Raw genomic sequence first — 17651 nt, 5'->3', positions numbered from 1 at the left:
ATTATCTTATGCAAAATTACTTCTTCCCTAATAATTCTGTGTTCTTAGTATAACATTCTTGGGTAACTTTATGTGGAAATTTACGTAAGAAGTCTCCGTTTGTATTTGAAACACCTATTAAATAATATCTTTTTTCTCTCTTTTTGCTCCCTCTATGTAAGGAAGCACTTTTTTTTGTTAGGTCAATAGAACACTTGGAGCACATTCTTAATGCACATGTTCAGAATGGTAAGTAAACAGGTGTTAAAAACGTAACTGTTTCATTCCAAAGAGCCAAGTCTCTTAAATTCACATCCTGTTAAAATTTTCCTTGACAGTCCTGCCACCTAACACATTACTGTGTATTGCTGTATGCAAAGTACTGGCTGTTTTAACTGCTTGAAAAAAGGCTGTCCCCAAAGGGGGAGGGGGCTGGCACTAATTATCACCTTCTCTCCCCACCAATCAGTTTCCCACACTGATGACTATTCCTAGGTGTAAGTAAGGAGAATATTATGAATGAATTATTGATTCCCTCTGTAGTTCACAGGTAGATAAGAAGAATGGTCTGCTCAGGACTGTAATTCCTGATGAAAAAGTTAGATAGCCAAAGCCTAATAATAATGTACCCTACAAACTACTTTGTGCTGCTTCTTCTCCATTTTTTTTTGTATTTATCAATAATCTAAGTTTATTTCATTTGTTTACAAAATGAATTGTCTGTGTCAGTATCTGCATCAATTAAAAAAAACGCTTTTATTGAAATATAGTTGATTTACAATGTTGTATTAGTTTCTGGTATACAGCAAAGTGATTCAGTTATACACATATATGTTCTTTTTCATATTCTTTTCCATTATGGTTTATTATAGGATATTGAATATAGTTCCCTGTGCTATACAGTAGGACCATGTTGTTTATCTATTTTATATATAGTATAGTTTGTATCTGCTAATCCCAAATTCCTAATTTATCCCTTCCACCTTGTGCTTCTTTTGATAAACATGAATATTCTCCATTGGCTGCTGTACCACGGGGACTGCTGATGTCTCCTTGAAAAAAATGTTACAAATTATTGTAGAAAAATTGTCACCAGATTGCTGGTTCCATTTAATAGATAGATTAGATTCCCTATGAATTAATCGAGGAGCTCAGTACTAGGCTAGTCAGATACTAAGATAGGAAGTTAATAAAATACTAAGTGGTGAGACTAGGTTTGGGTCCAGGTAAGGGGAGGTATCTATCACCTTTATGTCTCTGTGTTACATTCTAGAGAAGCTACTTATTTCCTCTCCTGTAACACCTTGTTGCAGGTGGTATGAGGTCAAATTGCAGAAATTCTAAAATGTCTCATTTTACATGATAAGAACTTAAAATTTATTTTATATGTTCATATCTTAGCTCTTACTTTCTTCCAAAGGCGAAAACAAACGATTTAAAGTGGCTCATTTGGAAAATATTGTCTCTAGAATATTCTATCCTTACTGAAAGAATGGTGTTTCTTCAAGTTAGAACTTTACCTAATTTGTTAGGGGAGGGATAAATTAGGAGTTGGGGATTAACATATACACACTACTATATAAAATAGATAACCAACAAGGACCTACTATATAGCACAGGGAACTATACTCAATATTTTGTAATAACCTATAAGGAAAAAGAATCTGAAAAGGAATATATACATCTGAATCACTTTGCTGTACACCTGAAACTAACACAACATTGTAAATCAACTATACTTCAATTAAAAAAAAAACTTTACCCAATTTGCACATTGAGTAAGCTTCCTGGCTTCCTCTGCAGGACCTCACTCCTAGATACAGAACCAGCTGTGTGGGTAATAATACAGCATGTGAAATGTCATGTTTACACTGCCTGTCGGCTGTTACAGAAATTTAATATCAGTGCCACAGTTTATTGTATATGGACATGTAAAGCCCAGATTTTTTGTTTGGTTGAGTTTTTTAAAAATAGTTTTTTTGTATTTTGTTTTGCTTTTTAATACTTTTTTTGTATATCAGTTTATTTAGTGGTCACATATTAGAAAACTCCATTGAGGTTGTTTCCAGTGTTTGGCTGTTATGCATAAGGCTGTCCTTGCCTCTCTTCTACACGTTTTTGTGACTGTTTCTGCAGTGGAATTGCTGGGTCACACGGTAGACATACTTAGCTTAGGTAGATACTGCCAAGTACTTTTCCAAGTGGTTTTACCAATTTATTATCCCCCCAGCAGTGTATGAGCATTCTCATTGTTTCCACATCCTCGTCAACACTTGGTGTTGTCATATAAAAAAATTTTAGCCTTTCTGTTGGTTGTGTAAAGCTATCTCTGTGTAGTTTTAATCTCTGTTTCTCTCATGACTAATGACATAGTCTTTTCTTATGCTTATTGGCCATTTGGATATCCTCTCACACGGCCCAGTTCTGATTTTTATTAAAGATAAAGGTTTTTATTAATTTTATTACATAAGATATAAGAAATAATATCTAAATAAATAGCCCAGATAGTTTTATAAGCTTAAGGAAGACAGCAATTTGTTATATATGATGAAAGAGAAAATATAGAAGCATTCTGGTCACTGCTTTACTTTACTTGTTGTCCAGGCATCGCACTGATGATGTGGAACACATTTTTAGTTAAAAGGTTTTCTGCTGCTACGTACTTGATGGATAAGGTAAGGTAATTGTAAATTTCCTGTACCGACTTCTTGTTTATTTGGCTCCCTTAATAATTGACTGATATAAGAAAGATTATTTACATTAAGCCTTGTTAGACTGTTTTTTATTTGACATTACATTTTATTTGTGCTCAGCTGTGCTGGCCTTTTGATGATGATGACTTGAAGAGCCCAAATCCTTGAAAGAGAGTAATGTCCTGTAAAAGCCTCTTAACCCAAGTGATTAAGACCAGAGGTCGATTCAAGCAAGGATTTGCACTTTATTTTAAATTAAAGCATACAAATGCACAATTCCTCGCCAATCTTTGGATGTAGGGCCAAGATATTTTCTCTGAATAGGGTCGATTGCAATTTTACTTAGGTTTTCCTACATTAACCTCACCCATAAAGCATTGCCTGTGATTTCTAGATCCTGTTTCTTTAAAGCTATGATGCAATCTGAGTGCAAAATCTTTAGATTTTTATAATTTATCCCCTAGTTTTGTAGTTGTTTCCTCTGTATCTAATCCAGTAGCCCTAGGAGTTAGCTACTCTCCTCCATAAATCTTTTTAAAGGGGTCAACACAGTATTCACATAAAGAACTCCCTTTTTTCCTCGTTCATATTTCATCAGTGACTTAATTACAGTATGTACAACCAGCATAAGTAGATTTGGCAACAAACCTAACAGGTAAGCCTATAACTCAACCGGTGGGAGAAGCTGCTGGTGTACTGGAGGGGAGCCTTTGGGCCTCAAGCAGTGTGGCCAGGGCCCTTGTCAGTGTGCTTTACGGGCCAGCTGAGAATGTCAGTTACTCTGGCAGCAGTTAAGTGGATGTCAGGAGAACTACCGCTATAATGACAACATGTTCTTTGAAATGTACAATGACAGACATTCCTAAATGGAAAACAGCACTCCAGCTCAGACCCCCTATAGGCCATGCTCCTCTAGAAAGTGCTTTGAAATCATTGGTAACCTTTTTGTGTAGTTAAATCTGTTTCCTGTGCGCTCATCTTTCTTGCCCACTTACCTGCTTCTTTCTTGAAACACACTCCTTTTGGCCTTTATGGTATTGTTCTATTTCACCTCTGACCACCGTCTTGAGAGACTAATAATACAAAGCCTTTTCTATGTTTGTGTTACCGTGTACAGATGTTCAGCATTCTATACCCACTGTCCCATCTGACCCTCAAAACTCGGGGTTTAAGCAGTCCTGAACAAGGAAGCAGAGAGTTTAGGATCATTCATTCAACAAATATTTATTATAAGTGTCTCTTATGTGCCAAGGACTGTGCTAGGTTCTGTGGTTGCAGAGATAAAAGTCACAGCCCCTGCCCTCAAAGAACCCACAATCAGAAAGATGGTAAACAGACAACAGGGTGCTCTTGGAACTCGGAAGAGGAAGTAAATGACAAGGGAAGGCTTCTGGGCTGAATTTTGGAAGATGAGTATATATGAATCAGTAAAAAGTGGGTGAGGAGCAAATGTTTCCAGCAAAAAGTCCTGGAGATGGGAGACAGCATGTTGGATTCAGAGAGCTGCAAGTAGCTTTGATTGGTTGAAGTACAGGCTATAGAAAGGAGCAGGAAGCCAACCGTGGAGAACTTCTGTGTGGGCTCTGGATCTGGGGTTTTCTAACATGTGTAAACTACTTAGCATCGCGCCTGGCACAGCTAGTGAGGGCGCAGTAAATGGTAGCTGTCATTTTTGTCTTGAAGACATTGGGGCAGTTTTAAGCAGCGGAATGATATGTTCAGATTTGCATCTTTAAAAAACGATTCTGGCAACAGAGTGAAGTATGTTGAAATTGGGGTTGAAGGCCACTGCAGTAATCGCAGTGAGAGGTAATGAGGCGAAGAGTCTGTTGTCCTTTTCATTTTCACTGTTTCCTGTGAATTGTCTTATCAGGTAATGTTCCTGAAGGGCAGAACCTTTATCTCCCACTTATTACCCTGTATAAAGTATACAGTTGAATCTCACTAATTACTTACTGAATAAGGACACCAGCTGATTTTCTGAGCCAGGAATATAACTTCTGTCTGCTTTAGACGTTTCTTCCTTCTTTCTGACCATTTAAAGGTTCGTATTGTGTGTCTTCATCAACTAGCAGAATTCTTAGCTGCTGCTTATTCGTAGCCTTGAGTTTGGTTCTAGGTTTTAAGGTAGTGCAGTAATCTGATTATGCAAAGTGGGAACCAGATTTTTGGAGTTTTTCTTATTTAATAGTTCAAAAATAAGTATTTTTGAAAAGGGTTATTTGTGAGCCCAGTGTATTTTTCGTAGTATATTTTTAAGTTCCACCACAAAATTAGTTGCGTTATGTTATAAATGAGTAGAACCAATGTTTAATTGATGAAATTAGTACTGCCTTTATTCATAGCTGCGTTTACATTTTTTAAATTTGGTTACTTTCTACTTCCTGTACCATGGTAATGCCTTTTGATTTAAATTATTAATTAAATGCAGCATCTTATGTCCTCTTGTCTCAGGTTGGAAAAGCACCAAAGGATAGGTTATGCCGAAGGGTAAGTGAATCTCCCTTAACTAGACGTGTAGTTGTTAATTTTGCACTTTATGTAGTACCTTATTAACTGTGGCGATGAACTCTGCCTTTAACCATTTTGATGACGCATCAGGAGATAAGAAAAATGCAAAGAGAATAGTATATCAATAAGGAAACTGGTCATGAACTATGGCCAATTTTAATTTACCTTTCCAGATTATCAGATAGTATGTTGAAACTAAGTTTGCCAAGATGTCTGCAACTTTGGACTGTGGACAGGAGGATAACATGCGGCCACTGCTGCGTATTTTTGCTGTCCTTCCAATTAGAAATTTATAATGGAAGTGGATTCATATGAGTAGTGAGTTTGATCTACCTTTATCTAATAGCTATTGTACAAATAGTCTTCAGTAACGTTCCAGTCCATGGATACTGGGGCTTATATTTGAGGTCAGTGATTCACAGTGCTAGCGTTTGCTCAAAACTTTGAAATATTCTTATTACAAATATCTTAATAAATACTTGGACACAAGAACCCAGCCATTATAGGCCCTTAGGTCCTGAAAAATCTCCATTATTGAAGAAATCATCTGTATGCTCTTGAGAGTGGCTGTATGACTACCGTTCGTATATGTGTGTACATACACACACACGTGCTGTATTCCTTAAGGACGAATTACTTAGGGATGTAAGGGATTTGTTGGCTCTTGGTTTAAAAAAAGACTGCATGTGAGCACAGTGGCCCCTTGGACAGGCCCCTTCAGGAAGGATTCGTTGCCCACAGCATCAGTCTGGTGTTTAGTTCACTGGCTTGGGGATCCTAGTTTTGTTCAGAGGGTTCAGTTCAGTCCCTCAAAGATGCTCTGGAACCACAGCAAGCTGTTTTCTTGGAACTTTTAAGATTCACACACGAGAGGAATCTTACCGCACACTGTGATGGTTTGGCTAGCAAATGCCTCAGCGAGCCAGATGGGAGCAGGATTGCCACCCCGCTATCTGTGGTTAACCGATGACACTGCGTCTTTCCAATACAGAGAGACATTTTTTAAAAGTTGAGGGTAAAACCATCTTTTTTAAAGCCTAATTTTAAAATTAGTTGAATCTAAAGAAAGGAATTAAAGTCAAGTGCCTTGACTTTCAATTCTTACCTGTCTATTCCGTGCAGAAAGTCAGTCGAATAGGTGCGTTTTTTGTGTGTGTTCTGTTTATTTTTCTGATTAAAAACTAGCAGTTTTGCTGCCGGAGCTAATTATGTCCCTTCTTAAAAACAGGACGTGGGGATGAGCGACACAGCAATGACATCTTTCCTTGGGTGTTGCTGGGATCTTCTTCAGACTTTAATGGAGGTAAAAGAGCTGTATTTTCATTCTGAACTGTCTCTAAAGTGTCAAATATTTTGAAAGTCATTGGACTTAAGAACTATTAAAAGAGATTATTTTTCATTGATTCACGTCTAAGTTTTGACTTAAGCCTAAAAAATAGTGATGTTTCTTATTAGAATTAGATTTTATGGGTTTTTTTTTTTTTTTTTTTTTTACTATTATAACTTGAGGGGTGGGGAGAAATACGGGTTTGTACTTTGCTGCTGGTAGTAAGCTCATTAAGATGTTTGCAAACTATTATTTCTCCAATTCTGAACACAGTTCTCCCTTCTCAAAACACCCAGGCAGACGTCAGCCGGGATGAAATGCAAGTGCCCGTCTTGGACACGGAGGATGCCTGGCTGGCCGTGGAAGGACCGGTCTCCATAGTGGAGCTGGCGCTGGAGCAGAGGCACATCCACTACCCGCTGGTGGAGCACCATTCCGTCCTGTGCTCCCTCCTGTACGCTGTCATGAGGTTCTCTCTGAAGGCCGTGAAGCCACTCTCTCTCTTTGATAGTAAGGTAATCCTCAGAGGACTTGAGAGCCTCTCGGAGCTGAGGGTCTAGTAGGACTGTCTTATCGAAGTCATTCAGCCCTTTGTGTGTGTCTTGTATAGGATTATTCGTCACGGGGGTCTCTGTCCCCTATTCCTTGCCAGGCTTCCTTGTTCTGGTCTACCTTAAATATTGGTGTCCCAGGGTTCTGCCCTCTCAGCCATCTGCCCTTCTCATTCTGCACATGCTTCTTGGATACACTCCTTTTCTCCCTCTTGTGTGTCTTGTGTGTCTCCAGGCCTGACCTGTCCCCAGAGTTTGGGGCATGTATTTCTACTGAACGCCTCTCTTGGCATGTGCTGTGGACTGCAGATACCTCCTTCCTACAATCTCTCTCTGCCCTCACCTGCACCTCCCCTTACCTACACTTGCTGTTCCCCCCGAGTTCGCTGGCTTGGTCAGTTGATGAGTGATGTCGCTGTCTGTGCCCTGGCGTAAACTAGCAACCTTGGAGACAGCTAGCTCAGTTCCCTTCTTCAAGTCCCACAGTCACTGTAAGTTCATTCTTATCAGTTCTTCCTTAAATCCTTTCCGTCCGTCGCTCTCCATCACTGTAGCCTGAGCTCAGGCCTCGTTGTCTCCCCTAGGGTGGTACAGCAGCCTCCAGTTTCCCTCCACCCAGTCCCATGCTGCCAGAGCTTTCTTCCCAAAACACAGATTCAGTTGTATTAGTTTCATGCCAGTACGTAAAACACAGCCTCAACTGGCTTCTCCACCCCAGCTTGTGTCAGTAAACGATGATCCCACTCTTGCGCAGCCACGGCACCCCCGGACACCTGCAGGCTTCCCGTCGGGCTCCTGGTGCCGGGAGCTCCCCCAGGAAGACTGCGTCCTGGAAGAAGGGGGAACAGGGCGCTGCTGAGAGCTCAGTTCCTTCTCCCAAAGGCACCGTCCATTTGGGCAGCAGCGAGTGAGAGCGGGAGACCTGGCATAGTATTAATATTTCCTGCCACGGGGAAACATGGAGCTTCCCCACCCCATAATTTACCTTTTCTGCCGTCCATTCCTCTCTTACCTTGTGCTCTAGCCACTGTTCACTACCCCCCACCCCTCAGAGAAGGCAGACATTCTTATCATCTCTTGTCGTGTTTGTATCGTTCCATTTTCACAGGCAACTATTCTGTATGGTCAGCTCCTATTCGTTATTCATTTATTACTTAAGTGTCACCTTCGCTTCAAAGTCTTTGTCTACATTTCCTGAACTGACCACCTCTTTGCCATATCCCCATGTCTATGTGCCATGCTGGCCACATAACAGGAGCCCAATAAATGTTTAATGCATTCATAAGTAAGGAGGTGATAAAGAGAAGGTACATGACAGAGGTCTGCAGAAGGGATGGGAGGGCGTGGTGAGTAGAGTCTGGGAAACCACTGGGAATCAGGAGTTGGTGAGGATGTGGACTGGGGAGAATAATACAGATCATGAAGGGATTTCCAGGAGTCAGTAACCTGAGGACACGCTAGGTTCAGCGCTGAAGCAGAGGGGATTAAAATTAAATCCAGTTTCAAGTTTGGGAGACTGGGCATGCCATTTACAAGGAAGCCCATTTACAGTGGTTTGGAAGTGTTGAATCTGAGAGTATATATAAGCAGAAATAGTATGTTTTAAGAAATTTATTTCCATAAGTACTTAAAAGTTTTTTTTGTTTTGTTTTGTTTTAAAGCAACCAAAATAAAGTACCTAGCTCAGTATTCCCCTCAAAAAGTTACTTTTAGAAACCAGAACATGTCCAGAATTGGACAAGCACAGTGGTGATGTTAGTCTCAACCCAGATCATGCTGGGATGGCCTGAGACAGCTGTGTGACTCTCATGTGCAAATACCAAAGCAGTGTGTTTTGGCAGGTGAAACGGAATCCCACCTCTGCCATTTACCGGCTAGAGTTATTTCAGTTCTCCTAGCCTGAGCGTGATTATTCTAGTGCCTACCTCATGGTTGTCATGAGGGTTAAATGACATACTCAACATGAAGTACTTTGTGTCTGGAACGTAGTAAATAATAAACGTGCACACATATTCCCAATCCAAAGGCTCTGGTGTAGAGTAGACCCTGATATCTAAGACCTCCGGGTAGAAACTATAGAGTAACAGACTGTGGGTGAGTGTGTGGGAAAACTTCCAAACGGTGATGTCCACATGTGGTGGGTTGCCGTTGGAAGTCTGGTGTCTCTCACCACTAAAGGATGAGTGGCTTCACCCTACTTGGCGGTCACACCAGCTGACCTGCAATCATAGATTAGGTCTAGAAAGTACCTTAGGTGATATCTGGCATGACCTGAAAAAACTGCAGCCCAGGATGGTGGGGTCATTTGTCCAAGGTGACCTGTTTGGAAGGGGTGGGCCTGGGACTAGAGCCTGGGTCTTCCAGCTCTTTGCTCTGTATTACATTTCCTTCCTGGGGACTTCTGAAATCCTATTTCCTGATATTCCTTTTTGGCTCTTCGGAAACAGATCTGTTCTCTGAAACAAATGTTTTTAAACAGTTCAACAAGTGTTTTTAAGAGGATGCAGAGTATATACTATGTGCTAGTTATCAATTATTGCACAACAAATGATCCCCAAACTTAGTGGCTGGAAACAGCAAATGAGTAGCATGTGTGAGTCTTGTTCAGGTGGCTCTGGCCCCAGGTCTCTCGCAGGTCTGCAGCTGGGGTGTCAGCCAGGGTTGCGGTCTCACCTCTGGGCTCCACCAGGGGCGGGATTGGGGATCCACTTCCAGGCTTACACGACTACCAGCGGGATTCAGCTCCTTGCCACACGCGTGACTCCGTAGGGCAGCTCACGGCACAGCAGCCCTCTGAGTAAGTGAGAGTGATTATGAGCTCCTAGGGCAGAAGGCACAGTGCTTTTGTTACCTGATCCTGCAAGTAACCTGCCTCATCTCTGCCTAATTCTGCTCACTAGCAGTGAGTCACCAGCACCCCCTTGGGGGAATGGGATTACACAAGGCACGGGTACCAGGAGGAGGGGACCACCGCGGCCCACCCTAAAGGCTGCCTACCGCACGCTAGATAATAGTTATAAAAATTAAATGAATAGAATTGTTATTGTTCAAAGACAAAAAAAATCAAAGTTATTCGATTAAATGACTTCGTTTTTAAATCTTTTTTTCACCTTAGTAACAGTTCATACTCATCAGTTTTCTTGGTCTCTTCTTTCTCTTTAGGGGAAAAACGCATTTTTCAAAGATCTAACTTCAATTCAGTTATTACCTAGTGGAGAAATGGATGCAAATTTTATTTCTGTACGACAGCAGGTAATTACAGTTATTGGGATGACCACCTCTAAGGTGTTCTTGAGAGTTAACTTCCCTTTAAATTATGTGTCTTTTTTTGATAACTATTTTAATGGAAAAGCCACAGTAATTGACAGGAAAGTCAACGATTACTTGGATTTGCATATTTTTTAATGAAACATACTAACAAGATGTTGCTCTCCTTCTTTGCCCATCTTCAAGTTCTTATTGAAAGTCGTCAGTGCAGCTGTCCAGGCCCGACATGCAGTCACGAAGGACAAAGGCTCCTCAGAAGAGGCAATGACCACTCTTTTGGGGAAAGACCAAGATTGGCCAGTGCTGGCCCTGGATCTGGCCCATCACCTTCAAGTTAGTGAAGATGTTGTTAGGAGGCATTATGTGGGGGAACTCTACAGCTATGGAGCTGACCACTTAGGAGAAGAGGTAATAATCACCCGGTGAATGTCATTTGGGCTCAAGTTTTAAAATTGATAGCTCGAGTAAAGAATCAGTAAAGTTGCCAATAAAGCTTTTTGCTTTTCCTTCTTTTGTTAGAACTTCTAGGCACAAAACGTGAAGAGAATTAAAATAAAAAACTAATCAGATTCCTGTTTCTGGTCAATGTTTAGTGTAACTCCTGCCGTATGCCGGGCCTGTTTCATGCAGAGGGACAGAGCCATAAACAAAACAGACAGGGTGCCTTCCTCAGAATCCACAGTCTACTCGTAGGAGCAGAGAAGCATGCTCAATTCTGTACTGAGTGGTAAATGCTGCGAAGAAAATTCACAAGACCATGTGAATAAACAGAAGTATAAAAGGGTGGTCAGAGGTGACATGAGAGCCGAGCCCCCAAGGATAAGAAGCAGCCCAGCCACTCAGAAAACCAGGGGGAGGTTTTCTGCCTCTTACTGCTAGAGGCAGAAAGAACACGAGGTCTGAGGTCAGGGACCAGGTCACAGGAGGTCTCATAGCCCACGGTTAGTCACGACATGATTTAATATAATCCCTTCTTTTGCCTAAAGCTTGAAAATGACTCCTGTAGTCATGCTGAACTGAAAAATTAGGAGATAAGAGGCGGCCAAAGTCAGGTGATGAGAAGAAATTTGGGGTTTAAATGCTGTTTGAATTGGGCTTTCTTTTGGTTGTATAAATGGCCATACCTCAGAAATGAAGTAGCCTCTCCTAGGCACCGAACTAGGCACGGGGGGTGCCTTTCCTAAAGGAAGCCCAGCTGTTAGCTTTTGCATCTGTTTGTTCACGTTCATCTCCACAGGCCATCCTCCAGGTTCAGGACAAAGAGGTCCTGGCCTCGCAGCTGCTGGTGCTGATAGGGCAGCGGCTGGCGCACGCGGTGCTGCGCACGCAGACGAGGGAGGGGCTGGAGCTACTTGCCAGGCTGCCCCCGACGCTGTGCACCTGGCTGAAGGCCATGGTAAGTGCCGGCAGTGAGAGGAGTCAGCAGGTCACTGGATGTTTTTTCATGTGCATTTTCAGTAGAGGAAAAATTTAAGTTTAATCTACTTAGTTCTGAAGAAAAGCATTTTTATTGGGAAATTACTCTCTGGCTAATGCTTAAGTTCAAGTAAGATGATTCAGTTGTATGTAACTGACGGGTTATTTTTGTGTCCCATTTGCAGAGCCCCCAGGATCTTCAAAACACAGAAGTGCCAATTGCAACAACAGCTAAACTAGTAAATAAAGTAATTGAGCTTTTACCAGAAAACCACGGGCAGTATAGTTTAGCCTTGCACCTCACTGAAGCTGTGGAAGCCATAGCTATTCCTCCTTTATGACACTTTATCTACTGTAAACAGTCTAAAATTGTGTGACTATAATATGAATTAGTGCATGGTTATTTTACACAGTAAGATCTGGAATTTTATGGAGGGAATATGGTTTTTTTCCTTTTGTAAAATAAATAAAAATACATTATTACTTTTAAAAAGTGCAGTCTTGGCTAAATTCCCCTCCTTTGGTTAATACTGATGATAAAATATGAACAAGTATCAACTATACTATTAACTCTTCTTGCAGATGTTTGACTGTTTATTTTTAATTCAAGCACTTAAGTAGCTTTATTGTTAAACTTTGCTATTTAAAACTGGTTATAATTTACAGATTATGTTCTTATTATAACATTCTATATTTCGTACTCAAAACGTTATTGTAATTAAATTTAAACGTGTTCATGTATAGTCCCCACCAGTTACATGAGAGAAGTACACCACTTCCTCTTTAGTAAATGTTGGGAAAACGCTTTTGTTACCATGCTTGGTCCCGTACTGGGGCACTGCCCCCTGGAGCTCTGGATGCTGACAGGTTTCTTTCCCAGAGGTTATGCTGTTGCCATCAGAGGAGGATGACCCTGCCTGTGGCGGAATAATGGGTTCAAGATCATATATTCATCAGAATGGACACTAAATGGAACCCTTAACCTGCTGTACTTGCCAAAACAGAATCTAAGATGCAAGCAACACAGCAAAATTAATTAAAATGCAAGTTAAGATTTGCTTTTTGCCAAGATTCAAAGCTGTATCCACATCAGGTAATTGTAAAAATGTATTATCTTGTAAAACTTACGTTTAAAAAAAAGGGGCAAAGATGCTAAAAATCTAAGGTCCAACGTTATTTTTCCTACGAGTGTTTTGAGGTGTCTGCTTCTGGGACTTGGTAATGTTACCTGTTCTTAAGAACAATACAGAAAATGCTTAGTGATGATACTACAGCTTTAGCGAACCTACCTCACAGCTGGCTTGAGAGGATAAATACAACTAATTTTGTACCCTACAGTGCCTAGAGCAGTCCAAGTGCTGAATAATCATTTGTTGATTAAAACCAAATTAACCAAAAAACTGTAAACCAAAACTCTGTAAAGAGCTGTACAAATAACACCAAGTATTTATTATGGTAAATCTTTGGAATGTAGCCATACAGTGTGAGTACTGACATGTCCTGGATCACAGCTGTTATTCGTAGCAACTCGTTGTGATACAGAAGTTTGTTCTTCACTTCCTTAGGAAGAAGCCAACTCTCGCAATTGTACAAATTTGAGGCGTTAATCAGGAACATAAAGGAAAAGTCTGATGTTTGAGGATATCCCAGTGTAAATTCTTTTTAACTAAGAGATCACATCCAAATAAGAACTGTCTAAAACTTAATAATTACTGTTTCATTTGTCGATAAAATCTTGAAAGATTAATTTTTCAGATGTCTTGAGGACGTGGGGTGAGGGCCTTGTATGTCTGATTGAGGCACACGCTGCAATAGAAACACTGAAAACGACCTCGGGCTGGTCTAGCCTCTCAGCCTCTGCTGGGATCTCTGCTGCCCCATCCAGACACATTTATATGATTTCTCGTAAACATGTCTAGCTCTATATAGTCACTTGCGTGCATTCTGAAAGATTAGTTCTTTCTGTGACTTTTCTAAATACTCTGAAAGTAGTTATGAACCTTGGAGGCTGGTCAAAGAAACTTGGAATTACAGGCGTTTTTAAAGATTAATAAATCAGTCACTTTGATTCCATTATCACTTTTGGGGGAGAGGGTATCTAATAAGCATTTTAGATAATAAAACTGGCTGAACTTATTCTAGTAGGACATGTAATCAAATTTGGGGATTGTTGAGAATATTAATCAGCTGAAATATGGCTCCTAGAACCATAACAAAGCATTGAGTCTCTAGTTAAGATTTATAATCCTAAACTTTGCCATTCAAAGAATTTTAAAATTGAATTCTCAGTTGTATGATTAAAACAAGCAGTTAAATATTTTACTACTTCATTAAGGGCTTTTAAAATAAATCTGATAGAGGAAAGGAAAATAAATACCTGTGTATGCATTGTGTAACCATGAAGAGCCACAAATAACGATACAGAATGGACAGTTTCTGAAACAGGTATGTTGCACATACTGCAGTTATTGGTGGGAAACCAATAACCAGCGAGTAGTGTTTTCTTAGATCTACTCCCACGGCCAACCCCCCCAATACACCTTTCCTCATGAACATTAAATAGGCATTTTATACCTTGTTAAATTCTGTTGTATAATGCAAAGGAAAACAAAAGCGTTCAAATAATCATAAATTCTACATTACAGGTTGTATTTAGATGTAGAACTAGAAGAGACAGGATAAATGCAAATGAAGAGGAATATAGCACACCAAGCTTCTAAATGGTTCATGCTTTTGCAAAAAGAAAAATGAGGTATGGAGAAAAGTGTTTCACCTTTGTTATAAAAATTAAACTAAGGTTGAAGTAAACACTGTCCAATTTAAATTGCTTTCTTTAAAAAAGAAATTGATTACAGTTTAAAATCACAGAAAACTCAGATTTAATAACACTAAGCATACATGGAATAATAAGTTCTCTTAGCAGTTGCTGTGGTTCATTTCACTTACAAGAGACAAATATTTTTAAAGTACTCAACAGCAACAGTGAAAGCCCTCTCTCACCCTGACAGGAATGGATTTGCTGTATTTCTGCTAAACAGAATTAACCATCCTTGGAAAGATTTTAATCCAGTACTGAATTGTTTATAAAATGCCCTATTATCTACTGTAATGTATTGTAAGTAGTCAAATTCTGTATATACTGCTATTTTCTGTGTCTGTTCATTGTAGTGAACTTTTATGTGTATTAGTGAAATAAATTTTCAGCTTTCATGTTGTTTCCTTAACATTTATAAATATAAGTATTAAGATACTTTCCGCTCTTACAGGAGAATAACAAACTTGGTGATGTCTTCGCTTCCGAGGCAACCCAAAAACTAGCTGTTCTGAAAAGGTCGGTGCGTGCTGTTAAGGCGGAATGAAATTACTCTTGTCATCTCTTAAGCGAGACACCCCTCTGCCATTCCCCTTCAAAACCACAGGTTTTTTACTGGATATTCACAACTTTTGCACCACCATCAGTCAGTAATTTCCCAGGTGCCTTTATTTTTAGACATTATAGAACTTAAATACTGAGTCAAGAAGACTGATAAAATATAAAACATTTTCTGCTGAGCCACGTTTGTAGGCAAGCATTTTCAGTGTCTGTGTTCTGAGGAAGTCCATTATGGATCCATCTGCATAGGTATATTTTTCCATGTGTATATATACACGTCATTTTTTATTTAGTTGCAGAAAAAGCTTGTAGCTCTAACTCTGACTCTCATCCTCTACCACTTACTCTTCCACTCATTACCTAAATCTTGGATTTCTTTGCAGTGCTGTGAACAATCCACCTAAACCCCCAGGCAGTCCTGTCAGGAAGTTCTTGCTCAGAAAGCCCTCAACACAGCGAGGTATTACTTCCCTCTCACAACTCCTGTGCATCGCGGACAGAGTGTGTCTGATGACTCAGCAGTGTACTTCCAACAGCGAGGGCATTTTTCCTTGGTAGTTGGCATGACAATTACTTTATATGAAGACTCTTCACGAATATCACCACCTATGAAAGAAAAACACGTGAAGAGTATTTCTGATAGGCCACTGAACTTGTACAACTCTTTACTTTTTAATTGGTTGGCAGGTGCTCCTTTTTCAAAGCTTCCTCCTTCCTGCCTTGGAAAATACCGCTTCATTTGCACATTTGTACATAAACAGCCAAGACAGTGGACTCACTCACTCATACAACCTGACTGACTGGGGAGAGATGAGGAATCTGAGACCCTGAGAGACTGACTGATTTTTCCACAGGTCACTGAGTTCTGTATCTACTCAGGCAGAGCAGGCCTTCTAGCTCTTCATCTGGGTACAGTTCTGATAAATTACACTGCCTCTCCAGCTACATACTGGTTTAAGAATTTTAAAAAGAGCCAAATTAGACTGACAATGGCAGTGTCCCCACATTAAACTTCTTGGTTTGGACAAAAGGAAACAAAAACTTCTCCACAATGAATAGACCTCAGACTGGTAATGTACAGTAAAGGAAGTAAATTATTTTCTAGTCATTGCACAGAGAATGTAGATTAACATTTTGAAAAGCAAATTAAGCCAGAATCTACTACATGGTCAATGCGGCCAGGCCTCAGATTTCAACCGATGCCTCCCACCTCCTGCTGGTACCTAAAAGCTATTATGAAAAGCACAGACAGCATCACTTTTCCCAAAATATCTGCATGTTTTTCTCTCTTAACATTACTCGGCCTCCTTTCCATCAACGAGAATGAATTAAGCTGACAAAATCCCCTATCAAACAAATAACTACAAAATGCTTATATCAATGTGGGAATGAGTTCAATAAAACTTCCTTGATTCTTCATTAACAGTGGCTACATGACACTTTAATTTGGGGTGAGCATAATAAGAAATTTTAGATTCAACAGTGGGGAAGGGTAGCAGGGCTGGGCAGGACTAAGTATCAAAGGACAGGGGGCACAAAAGCCAACCAAAGTAAGGTAGACTGACTTCACATGCAGTGACAATGACTTATTCCCTCTCCTCCCCCTACCCCTGTGTTCCTAAGATCGGCAGGTACGGCACTTTGAGAGCTAGTTTTGAAACCTGGCCATTGTTGACACTGCTTCCATAGAAAACCGTATTCCAAGTGTATATGTGCCTTTAGAATACAAGTAGTCCACTGCAAAGCTGGAGATGACCTATAATTATCATTCAGTTCCCCAGATACAGCTGTTACCCTCACCTCCTTCTTACCTTCTAGGTTGATTAGAAATGTCCCTTTAAGCTCAGTGACATCTGCAGTTACTGCTCGTGGTTCCTGAGAGAGCAAAGTTGTCTGGGACGCCATCATTAATTCATTCAGCTGAGAGGTGCTGGAAGTCTCCTCAGCCTGTAGCATCTGGGCACGAGCATTTGCAAGTTACTATCTATCTAAATTAAGCTGTTACCATAAACAGGTTATAAAAAGAGATGCTGCAAGTCTTGTGTTTGGTGAGGAACCCTTTGGCACCATTACCTCCTGAGCTAATACTATTAAATAAATCAATTCTTACTAGTATAAAAGGTAATAACTAAAAACTTCTAATTAATTATATTGATTGAGAATACACTGTAAGCCAGGCACTTCACTTTGCTAGATGGCTAAATGTCCAACCAGTATTTGTAATGATCACAAAACAGCTACAGTGTTTTTTATCCCCATTTTACAAGTGAGGAAGCTTGCTCAGAGAGGTTAACTTGCCAGGCGTTCCCGACCAGTAAATAGTACAGCTGCAGTTCCAGCCCAGGTCTGTCCACCTCAGAGCCCATACTTCTTCCCTGTATCATGCTTCCTACAGTAGGAGAGGGGTTAAGATACTATCTAAACAAGGGTCTGCTTTTAGCAGTGTAGACCAATGGTGACAATCTTGAGTAAGGCACAGAGCTCTTCTGAAGCACACAATCTGGATATCTGATAAGCACTCTTACATTTTTGTT

The 17651-nt window shown here is 40.3% G+C and overlaps 2 protein-coding genes across 6 annotated transcripts in view; one reads left to right on the top strand and one right to left on the bottom strand.

The window, feature by feature from the left end:
* Window positions 1–14954, top strand: part of RAB3GAP2 (RAB3 GTPase activating non-catalytic protein subunit 2) — an 89305-nt gene extending 74351 nt beyond the window's left edge. For 2 of the 4 annotated variants that reach the window (XM_073800460.1, XM_019920410.2), the window contains 9 exons: window positions 162–228; window positions 2584–2654; window positions 5127–5162; window positions 6412–6486; window positions 6807–7025; window positions 10224–10313; window positions 10515–10736; window positions 11566–11724; window positions 11930–14954. In XM_073800460.1, coding sequence (XP_073656561.1) covers window positions 162–228; window positions 2584–2654; window positions 5127–5162; window positions 6412–6486; window positions 6807–7025; window positions 10224–10313; window positions 10515–10736; window positions 11566–11724; window positions 11930–12085 — 1095 coding nt within the window. In that variant the 3' untranslated portion in view covers window positions 12086–14954. The remainder of the gene's footprint in view (window positions 1–161; window positions 229–2583; window positions 2655–5126; window positions 5163–6411; window positions 6487–6806; window positions 7026–10223; window positions 10314–10514; window positions 10737–11565; window positions 11725–11929) is intronic. The other 2 variants (XM_019920411.2, XM_019920412.2) reach the window with 2 other exon arrangements.
* A 253-nt stretch (window positions 14955–15207) lies between these two features.
* The window catches only part of IARS2 (isoleucyl-tRNA synthetase 2, mitochondrial), a 68722-nt gene continuing 66278 nt past the window's right edge, over window positions 15208–17651 (bottom strand). For both annotated transcript variants that reach the window (XM_019920414.3, XM_073800465.1), the window contains 2 exons: window positions 16929–17073; window positions 15208–15723 (listed from right to left, as the gene is read on the bottom strand). In XM_019920414.3, coding sequence (XP_019775973.1) covers window positions 15581–15723; window positions 16929–17073 — 288 coding nt within the window. In that variant the 3' untranslated portion in view covers window positions 15208–15580. The remainder of the gene's footprint in view (window positions 15724–16928; window positions 17074–17651) is intronic.

Source organism: Tursiops truncatus, chromosome 1 (assembly GCF_011762595.2).
Source record: "Tursiops truncatus isolate mTurTru1 chromosome 1, mTurTru1.mat.Y, whole genome shotgun sequence".
In the NCBI taxonomy this organism is placed as follows: Eukaryota; Metazoa; Chordata; class Mammalia; order Artiodactyla; family Delphinidae; genus Tursiops; species Tursiops truncatus.
This window is presented reverse-complemented; position numbering and strand designations above follow the sequence as displayed.